This window comes from Camelina sativa, chromosome 7 (genome assembly GCF_000633955.1).
Source record: "Camelina sativa cultivar DH55 chromosome 7, Cs, whole genome shotgun sequence".
NCBI classification, from domain to species: Eukaryota; Viridiplantae; Streptophyta; class Magnoliopsida; order Brassicales; family Brassicaceae; genus Camelina; species Camelina sativa.
In genome coordinates, this window is record NC_025691.1 from 20,303,493 (window position 1) to 20,314,517 (window position 11,025).

Below are 11,025 nucleotides of genomic sequence, written 5' to 3' on the forward strand. Positions count from 1 at the left end.
CTTACCGATAACCTTACCAAAAACCGCACATTCTACGAATTCATTCTCGTAGACACCAAATCAGTAGAAATAACCCACCATACCGAAAAAAATGACCCAAACCTCATTTCCTTCTCAACCTGCAAAATCCTCAAAGTATGCAATCCCCAAGATCTTGGATTCATAAACCTGCACACCGCAAAAGAATTCTCCATCCCGGGGTTCCATATTCCAAGATTTACCTACATAGATTACCAGAAAGCCTTTCTCCACACCTTTTACTTACGAACCTATAATCACTCCTGGTTTCTCTCCTTCGACTTTCATTGCCCCAAGACAATACCAGGATGGTTCTACGAATGGTGGTACTGGTTTGGCCCAACCGATGACATATATCCTCCCCAAATACCCAAGGTTTCACTACCTTACTATACTAAACATGAAAAACACCAACTCATCGGTCCTCTACCAAAGATAGCCTTCCATGTAGATATGGGAATACCCTAGATACTATCTTGGCACTACAACCTTCTACCCTTCTTACCGGAGATGCCATATTCACTAGTCTGAGAATTCAGAATCAAATGGTGGGACAAATACAACCTCGATCGCTGCTCTTTATCCATTTTTCTAGGCAAGATGAAGACAAAAACCCAATTATGCAACAGTTCAACTATCAACACAAGACATCAAGCCAAAATGAATATAATTATTTGGTTGTTAAAAATAAAATATTAACGATTAATGCATAAGAAAAAACATTTAATTTCAGTTTTATCTATGACTAAACTTGTGGAGGAATCTTTGATTAATAAAAGATTAATTTTACTTGAAACATCTATAAATCTTGATTTTTAGAATATTATGGGAAAATATAATTATGATGAACATCAAACCCATGACATCATTTGCTTGTTTTTGCTTTTGTTTTTGTGTTAATGTGGTGGTGTGAGTCACCAGGCCCAACAATAAGCCCAATAAAGAGAGGTAAAAGGTGTTTCTCGTTTAGTTTAACATTACACATAACAATAAGGTCTAGAGTCGTGAATTAACGAAACTGACCCTGTAACCGGAAGATAACGGATGATCGCCACGTGTCTGTGGAGATTCTTCACGTTCGTATTTTAATCTGTACAATACCCCAAACGTAACCGTATGTACACGTCAAAAGTCAAAGACTGAGAGTCCAACGAAAAACACCAAATCTCGTATCGTCTGTGGAAAATTTGGGCAAAAGTGGTTTGCATATCGTATCGTCTGTGGAAAATTTGGTACTAGCTCGTTATTATTTATTTCTGGTTGATTATAGGAATACTAACCATACTCTAGTTTCAATTGTATACCATTTCTCCGAAACATGGAGAAAAACTTTTACTAGTTAATAAGTTAACTTTTGTTGAGTAGAGTACTTTTTGCTATGTCTAATATTGATAATGTTGATAACATCATAAATTGAAGATTTAATCTGTCTTCTAATGTCTAATATCGGAAAAATGTGCATCATCCAACTTTAATAACTACATTATTTTAGTTTTAATTCAATTCATGATCAATGTAATTTATGTCAGTTTTTTCTATTAATTTGAATTTTAGACTTTTTTGTTCTTATTTTTATTTCTGGAATTTAACAAAAAAAAATATCATCATTCCCTTGTATTAAAAACAAACATAGAGCCAAAATCGAAGATTTGAGATTTGAAAACAAAAAATATGACATTTAGAAAATCAGAAAATAGATAATAATGTACAAAGACAAATACACATGAGCATAAACAAATGAAAATTTGAACTTGAACCTATCCGAGAAGATTGGAACTCAATTAGAATCCAAAAATTTTAGATTTAGCATGGAAAAACGTCCTATTTACCCCTCAAAACTACCATATCGTACCGAATGTTCCTGGAACTTTGACCTCTTAATAGAACCCCTTCCATCTTATATTCTCTTTCTATTTCCCCCCGAATTAATACTTCTATGTATATTTCCCCAATTAAATTAACCTTCTCAGCTATTTCCCCATCGACGTCGATTAACATGGTTTACTGTTTTAGTTAACCGACAGACAATTCTTATTAACCAAAATAACCAAATTAAACCATTTTTAACCAATTGACAACCCGATTACAACCCGATTAGATCACTTAACCTAAAAAACCCAAAAATCCCCAAATCGTTTTTCCCTTTCCATCGACGAACCCTAAATCCCTAAATTGATTCTTCTTTCTTCGAATCGTTTTGTTATCTCTTGCTCTTGGCTCTTGGGATGGCGTTAGTCCCCGTTGTTAATCCACCTATTGGAGTGGAGTTCGACGAGGAAGGCGAGGATCGAGATGAATTTCACATCGATAAGCTTGCGACAGATTTTACAGAAACGGAGGAATCGATTCGTCATAACGTGTATCCAGAGAGTGACGACGAGTCTGAGGGTAATGGTCGTGGTGGTGCCGCGCGTGGGGGGACACCGATCGTTCGTGGCGATGGTATAATGTATAAAGGGCAGAGATTCTACAATGGAATCGCGTTTAAGGAGTGTGTGACTGACTATGCACTGGCAACAGGTTGTAATCTGAAGCAATACAGGTACGATAGAGATAGAATCGGGTTTAGGTGTGTTGGTGCTAAGGGAAAATGTCAATGGAAAGTTTATGCTGCGTCTCTTCATAATGAGTCGATGTGGAGGATTACGAAGTACACGAACACCCATGTTTGTGTGCCTAATGGAGAATGTGAGATGTTTAAGGTCCCAGTCATAGCTAGGTTATTTCTTGATAAGATTAGAGAAGAACCAGATTATTACATGCCTTTAAAGATGGAACAGACCATAATGGAGAAGTGGAAGATATCAGCTACGAGAGGTCAATGTCAAGCTGCTAGGAGAAAGGCATTGGCATGGATAGCGAGTGAATATGACACTCAATTTGAACGTCTTCGAGACTATGGAGCTGAGATATTGGAAGCAAATCAAGGGTCTGTGGTAGAGATTGATACGGTGAAGAATGACGCTGGTCATGATGTGTTTAAGCGATTCTATGTATGCTTTGATGTTCTTAGGAAAACATGGAAAAAAAACCTGCAGGCCACTAATTGGGGTTGATGGTTGCTTCTTAAAGGAAAAGATTAAGGGTCAGTTGTTGGTGGCTTTAGGAAGAGATGCAGACAATGCTATCTACCCAATAGCATGGAGTGTTGTTCAGGTTGAGAACACAGATAATTGGAGCTGGTTTGTGAATAGGCTGAAGATAGACTTGGAGTTAGGTGATGGAGATGGTTACATTATGGTTTCTGATCGCCAAAAGGTATTTTTTTTTTGTTATGTTTTATGCTTTGTGTGATTTGGATCAGTTTCTAATGAATTTAACTTTGTTTCAGGGATTGATTAAGGCTGTTGAGTTAGAATTACCAAAGATTGAGCATCGTAAATGTGTTAGGCACATTTATGGTAACCTAAAGAAGACTCATCCAGACAAGAAGCAATTGAAGAAACTGCTTTGGGATCTAGCTTGGAGCTACAACACTAGAGATTACGAAGAGAGATTGGAGAGGATTCACGCATATGATAGCAAGGTCTATGAAGATGTCATGAAGACTAAACCAAAGACATGGTGTAGGGCATTCCACAAGATTGGCAGCTATTGTGAGGATGTTGAAAACAACTCAGTGGAGTCTTTCAACAATACAATCAACAAGACGAGAGAGAAACCATTTGTGGCTATGTTGGAGACTGTTAGAAGGCTTGCCATGGTTCGAATTGCTAAACGGTCTGCTATTTCTTATTCACATGAAGGTTAGTAAGACTACACTCTTATTCTTATTCATTTATATGTTTTATTCTAATTCATTTATATGTACTCTATATGGTCGGATGTGGCAGGATTATGCACTCCTTATGTGACCCGTTTCCTTGCTGATGAGCATAAGGCAGCTTCTACATGCTTTGTATCTCCCAGCACAAATGGAGCGTATGAAGTTTACTTGGGATACGATAAACACCGAGTTTGTTTAAATGCCAGAACTTGTACCTGCATGAAGTTTCAGATTTGTGGAATCCCATGCGAACATGCTTACGGACTGATGATCAAGAAGACATTGGTAGCTGAAGACTATGTGTGTGAATGGTTCAGAACTGCTAAGTGGAGACAGAACTACACAGACGGGCTTGTTCCACAAAGAGGTCCACGCTTTTGGCCTTCCACTGGGGGTGAGAATGTGTATCCACCTCCAAAGCCGGACGATGAGAAGATCGACAAGAAGAGGAAGAAAGGTGTTAATGAGTCACCTACCAAGAAGCAACCAAAGCAAAAGAAAAGAATCATGCATTGTGGGATTTGTGGTGCAGCTGATCATAACTGTAGGTACCACCAGAAGAAGAAGAATAAGAAGAATACAACACAAGTGGAATCTTCTCAAGGTTGTCTCACTCAAGAGAAGTAATGTGGGATGGAGGATTAGCATAAGTAGGACTGTTTTTTTTTTTGGGTTTATGACCTGTTTCAGAACATATCTTGTTCTGTCTTAGTATGGTCAAATCCAATCTTTTGAACCTTATTATTAACTATGGTTGGATGTACTCTTCCCTTTTGAACATGAATGTATTTTGAAACAAGATAACATCATCTCTTAAAAACATTTTGTCTCATACAAAACAAACATAGAAAACAACATACAATGTCATCATATTAGCTTAACTAGACCAAATATGATCATACAACCTAATACTAAAACAATTATCATCCTATTCATCCTAAATTTAAATTCAGCTTTTACATCTTCAATCCTCTCAAATATCTCTTTCTCAAGCTCCATTTGCATCTTCTTCTCAACTTTCATTGTCTCTGATATGAACTCTTTCATTGCCTCCACCTCATCCAACAAAGCCTCATCGACCCACTTGAAAACGTGATTGTCATTCATAAGCTACACCATGGACAATTCATTTGGTTATCGTTTAGAACCTTATCAATATTCATAAGCCAAATAATAAGTTCTACTTCGTATTACCTTATTTCCAGTTGCATACACACAACGAAAGTATCGTCGATTTGGGTTATGGTCGGATTTTGACATTTTGGCCACAATTGCTTCTCCACACCAGCATCTCTTAGGTACACCAACAACTCTACCTCTTTCGCGGACATTTGTCGACCTACTCGAAGACCCAGAAATATTACTCATGATTTTGAGAGAAAGAGACAGAAATTTGGATCTTTTCAATTTAGATTTTTAGGGTTCTTAGTGGAGTAAGAATTTGGGGGTTTTTGTTTTAAAAGAAAGAAGAAAAAGTAGTCGGGTCGGGTTCTAAATGTTACCCGGTTATAAATTGCTTCCATACCGGTTTAAGATGGGTTTCTATCGGGTTTACTAACAAAACCGTGTAAACTCAGATGGATGGGGAAATAGACATAGAAGTATTAATTCGGGGGGAAATAGAAAGAGGATATAAGATGGAAGGGGTTCTATTAGGAGGTCAAAGTTCCAGGGACATTCGGTACGATATGGTAGTTTTGAGGGGTAAATAGGACGTCTTTCCATTTAGCATATTAAGGCTTAAAAATCTCCTATCAGAAAACCACAACCCAAAAAATAAGCAAAATAAGCTAATTTATTAGAAGGCACAATCACGGTAGCTTCTCTTCTCTCTCTAAAAACACTGTAGCTTCTCTCTCTCTCCCTCTTTTTACCCCCGACGCCGGTCATGCCAGTGGTCGGAAATTTCTTGGCATGACGAAAAAGAAAAGAAAACCAGTTCGTGGTGCTGTCCCAGGCTCTTCAAAGTTTGTGGTAGTCTATGCTTGGGCTGCGGAATCCATTGCCTCCAAACGGCGGATGAGTGGTTCCTCCTCTCAAAAGGAAATCATCTCACCTCGACCAACGCCTTCATGTCTCCTATCGAATGAAACTGGACCTCCCCCGACTTCGCTGAATCCAGATCTACCACAAGCGTCTTCCTCGGTTCCTTTGCCCACCCTAGATCTACCCAAAAAAATTCCCCCGACTGTCACCGTTATTGTAGGCCCCACCTCCGGTGTTGAGACGTCAGGTATCACGAAGTTGAGCACATCCTCAATATCCTCCTATGACCAATCGACTGTTCTTTCAACAGACTTGGTCATCCCGCAGATACCTTCGGTGGTGGACGCAGTTCCTACCACAATGGATTATCCCAACGCTGCACACTTTGTAGTCCCGGCAGCCCTCAAATCTACCTCGGCTGCGAACCTGAACGAAGTTCCCTAGAACGCTTCGACTAACAGATCTGGTGATTGGGCGGCCACGGTTAAAGGAACTTGTAAGAAGCTCCCAACTCCGAGCACTCCTTTCACTCTTCCTTCAGGTGAGTTATGTGTTAACATTCCCAATGAAGTTATTACCCTTTCAATTCTTCCACGAGGAGGGTTTACACCGCATAGCTAGCTTGGTAGGTAAACCTCAATGCCTCAACCCCTCTACAGCTAATAAGACGAACCTGGAGGTAGCCAAAGTGCTCACTATCATCGACCCCAGGAAACCACTCCAAGAGGCAGTCAATGTCCAGTTTGACTCAGGGGAAATCCGTAGAGTCCTTGTCTCTAGCCCCTGGATGCCCCTAGTTTGTGCACATTGTAAGGAGTTAGGCCATAGCCTAAGACATTGTCGCTCCGCCCCCATTACTTGCTCGAGCTATCAATCTACAACACACCTACCTGACGCGTGTCCACAAAATCATGCTCAAGCTCCGAAAAAGCGTAGAAGCCATCGGAGGCGCAGATCTAAGACGCCTGCCCCATCTCGAATGTCTGATACTTTGTCCACTTCCATTGCAACTACAAGCCAGCCACCTAGAGGAAGATCAAAAGCTCTCCAGGAATGGCAGGTTAAATCCACCGGGGAAGCAAACGAGAAACCATCTGTCCAAGACAGTAATCATTGTGACTCACAACTGCACAAAGGTCAGCAGCCGCAACATTCACAAGCAATGCGACTGAGTGAGACACTACCCCCGCAGTTAACTGCAAAAGCTTCTGATCAGGAAAGCTTACAGTTTTCTCAGGCTACACCAAGAACTGCCAACACTATCAGTCCTCCTCATGAGCCATCTGTGATCGTAGGTGATTCAGACTCGGGTTCACAACTACAGTCTGATGCGGATATCGAACCTGATTCCTCAGATATACCCTCCACGGATTCGAAGGAGGCTAGATTCACAAGAGTACTATCCAAGAGGCAGAGGAAGATCCAAAGAGGCAAGGACCTCAAACTCTCTCACTAATTTTATGTATACAAAACGTTTTGGTTGGAATGTCAGGGGCTTTAATATAGCTAGTCACCGACGCGGATTTAAGAAGTGGTTTAGGGCAAGGAAGCCTATTTTTGGTGGTCTCATTGAGACACATGTCAAACAACCTAAGGAGGTAAAGTTTATAAACAATCTGCTTCCGGGTTGGTTTTTTGAGGAGAATTACAGCTTCTCCGAGTTAAGAAAGATTTGGGTGATTTGGGACTCATCGGTCCAAGTGGTAGTTGTGGAAAAATCGCTTCAGATGGTTACTTGTGAAGTTCTTTTTCCTGGTGAGCAGTCTTGGATTGTTGTTTCCATAGTCTATGCCGCAAATGAAGCAGAAAGGGAATTGTGGCTGGAAATTGTGGCCTTGGGGGCTTCTCAACTAGTCTCCTCTCGCCCATGGATAGTGATGGGGGACTTTAACCAAATCCTCAACCCACATGAGCACTCCGAACAACCATCCCTAAATGTGGACAGACGCATCAGAGACTTCAGATCCTGTCTCCTTGATGCAGAGCTCACTGATCTCACGTATAAGGGTAACTTTTTCACCTGGTGGAACAAAAATGAGTCAAGACCTATTGCTAAGAAGCTCGACCGGATACTAGTAAATGAAAACTAGAATGTGGAGTTTCCCTCCTCACTTGGTATCTTCGTGGAACCGGACTTTTCAGACCACGCTTCATGCGGTGTTTCTTTAGGAGAACCTACTATCAGAGCAAAGAGACCGTTTAAGTTCTATAAATTTCTCTTCCAAAATGAAGACTTCATCAATCTGGTAAGGGAGCAATGGTATTCAGTAAATGTTACTGGTTCAGCTATGTATCAGGTTTCTAAGAAGCTGAAGGCTCTCAAAAGGCCAATCAAGGAATTTAGTAAATCAAATTACTCGGACTTGGAGAAACGAACAAGGGAGGCTCATGAGGTCCTCTTAAGCCGCCAAAACCGCACCCTAGCTGATCCATCGACTACTAATGCGACCCTTGAACTAGAAGCACAGCGCACTTGGGCTTCCCTCGCCGCTGCTGAAGAGAGCTTCTTTCTCCAGAAGTCCAGGGTGACATGGTTCGCTGAGGGTGATGGAAACACGCGTTACTTCCACAGGATGACAAACGCGCGCAAGTCAATCAACTCCATTCACTCACTGACGGATGATAATGGCAACCGCTACAAATCTCAGGAGGAGATCAGTGAGTACTGCGCAGATTACTTTGCAAACCTTCTTAATGATGTGCAGGAACCTTACACAATGGAGCAGGAGGATATGAACCTGCTTCTATCCTTTAGATGTTCTCCAGAGCAGGCGACTGAACTTGAGAAGCAGTTCTCTGATGAAGATATCAAGGCTGCTTTCTTCTCTCTCCCCAAGAATAAAGCTTGTGGCCCTAACGGTTTTCCAGTCGAGTTTTACAAAGAAGCTTCGAGTGTGGTCGGCCCAGAAGTCACAACAGCCATAAGAGAATTCTTCACCTCAGGGTGTCTGCTAAAGCAATGGAACTCAACCACATTAGTCCTCATTCCCAAGACGGCTAATGCATCCAGCGCAGTTGATTTTCGACCAATCTCATGTCTCAACACACTTTACAAAGTCATTGCCAAGCTTCTGACAAACCGTCTCCAATCGCTACCGGCTAGTGTGATATCTCTCTCGCAATCAGCTTTTCTCCCGGGTAGATCCTTATCAGAAAATGTTCTCCTTGCCACGGAATTGGTTCATGGTTACAATTGGCGAAATATATCACCAAGAGGAATGTTAAAAGTTGATTTGAGGAAAGCCTTCAACACAGTTAGATGGGAGTTTGTCATTGCAGACCTTGGAGCCATTCAAGTTCCAGATAGGTTTGGATTTACCAATGCATCTCCACCCCCACTTTCACGGTCGCAGTGAATGGCTGCCATGGAGGTTTTTTCAAGAGCTCAAAAGGGCTACGACAGGGGGATCCCCTCTCTTCGTATCTCTTTGTCTTAGCCATGGAAGTGTTCTCAAATTTACTTAAGTCGAGATTCGATGCAGGCTATATCCACTACCATCCAAAGACGTCTGATCTCTCAATATCTCACCTAATGTTCGCAGACGACGTCATGATTTTCTTTGATGGGAGTACCTCCTCCCTCCACGGCATCTGTGAGGCTCTTGATGACTTTGCTTCGTGGTCAGGGCTTAAGGTAAACAGAAACAAGAGCCAACTCTTCCACGCAGGTCTGGACAGTGACGCTTGTAATGCTCTAGCAGACTATGGATTCCCCTCGGGAAATCTCCCCATCAGGTACCTGGGACTCCCTCTTATGCACAGAAAGTTGCGTCTTATGGAGTACGAGCCTTTATTGGAGAAAATCACAAATAACTTTAACTCGTGGGCCACTAAATCCCTCTCTTTTGCTGGTCGGCTACAACTAATTGCTTATGTTATCTATGGCTCTATAAATTTTTGGATGTCTACTTTCTCCCTGCCGAAAGGTTGCATCAAGAGGATTGAAAGTCTCTGTTCCAGATTCCTCTGGTCTGGAAATATTAATGAGTCGAGAGGAGCTAGAGTATCATGGGAAGTCGACTGCCTACCGAAGTCAGAAGGTGGATTGGGCTTAAGGAGGCTCTCTGAGTGGAACAAAACACTAAACCTACGACTCATATGGCGGCTATTTGAGCATAAGGATTCTCTTTGGGCTACCTGGCAGACTCTTCACCGTATCCGAACCTCATCCTTTTGGAATATTGCTAGCTCCCTGGCAGACTCTTGGTCATGGAAAACCTTGCTAAACCTTCGCCCACTGGCTCAGAGATTTATAAAGTGCAGAGTGGGTAATGGTCTTACAGCATCCTACTGGTTTGATAATTGGTCATCCCTTGGTCCTCCCATTGACTGCCTTGGCGAGTATGACTCTAGAACCCTAAGGATTCCTCTATCGGCAAAAGTGGTTGAAGCTGTTAATGCCAATGGCTGGACATTACCTCTGAACAGATTCCCCCTGCATTGGCAATCCTCGACCACCTACAGTTTATCCCGGTACCCCCTCCGGACGCTACCGTAGATGATTATTATTGGTGTGTGGATAATGTCACCTGTCAAGGTTTCACAACGTCCAGAACATGGGAAGCTCTCAGACCGCGTGCAGGTAAGCAAACATGGTCATCCTCGGTTTGGTTCAAAGGAGCAGTGCCGAAATATGCCTTCAACATGTGGGTCAGTCACCTCAATAGACTACCTACTCGTAATAGGCTCCATGCTTGGGGTCAGCTACAAGTGGATGTTTGTTGTTTGTGTTCCATTGCCTCAGAGACACGGGATCACATCTTCTTGGTGTGCGATTTCTCAACACAAGTGTGGAGATTGGTTTTCAGTAGAATCTGCCCCCGGTAGAGATTGTTCTGCTCCTGGGCAGAGTTTCTCTCTTGGACCCGACGTTCTACGTCAACTGCTCCCTCACTGCTTCGTAAACTCTCTGCTCAAGTAGTGGTTTATAATCTCTGGAGAAACCAAAACAATATCCTTCACAATGCCTGCAGGCTCGCCCCCCAGGTCTTATTCACATTCATCGATTGCGAGATAAAGCATATAATCACTGCAAGAGGACTTAGACGACGATGGCAACAACTCGTCTCGCTTTGGTTTCGTTAATTCACCCAATTCCCTTTCCTAACTCTATTGTAACCTTGTTTTATTTTTTTGCCGAGGTTACTTTTGTTGTAGGTGATACTTATGTATAGCCTATCCTTCGTTTATATGATATTTACATATTTAGCAAAAAAAAAAAAAAAAAAAAAAAAAAAAAAAAAAAAAAAAAAAAA

General features: G+C 41.8%; 3 protein-coding genes across 3 annotated transcripts; all 3 read left to right on the plus strand.

Annotated features, from left to right (window-relative positions):
• Positions 2,196-3,441, plus strand: LOC104704797. Its single transcript, XM_019227303.1, has 2 exons — positions 2,196-3,276; positions 3,350-3,441. The coding sequence occupies exon 1, from the start codon at positions 2,244-2,246 to the stop codon at positions 3,072-3,074; it is 831 nt and encodes a 276-aa protein (XP_019082848.1). The 5' UTR covers positions 2,196-2,243; the 3' UTR covers positions 3,075-3,276; positions 3,350-3,441.
• LOC104701659 lies at positions 3,684-4,464 on the plus strand. The gene is made up of 2 exons (XM_010417393.1): positions 3,684-3,764; positions 3,852-4,464. The coding sequence occupies exons 1-2, from the start codon at positions 3,692-3,694 to the stop codon at positions 4,409-4,411; spliced, it is 633 nt and encodes a 210-aa protein (XP_010415695.1). The 5' UTR covers positions 3,684-3,691; the 3' UTR covers positions 4,412-4,464.
• On the plus strand, positions 6,336-9,126 carry LOC109125477. The gene is made up of 3 exons (XM_019227109.1): positions 6,336-7,200; positions 7,277-7,845; positions 8,068-9,126. The coding sequence occupies exons 1-3, from the start codon at positions 6,336-6,338 to the stop codon at positions 9,124-9,126; spliced, it is 2,493 nt and encodes an 830-aa protein (XP_019082654.1).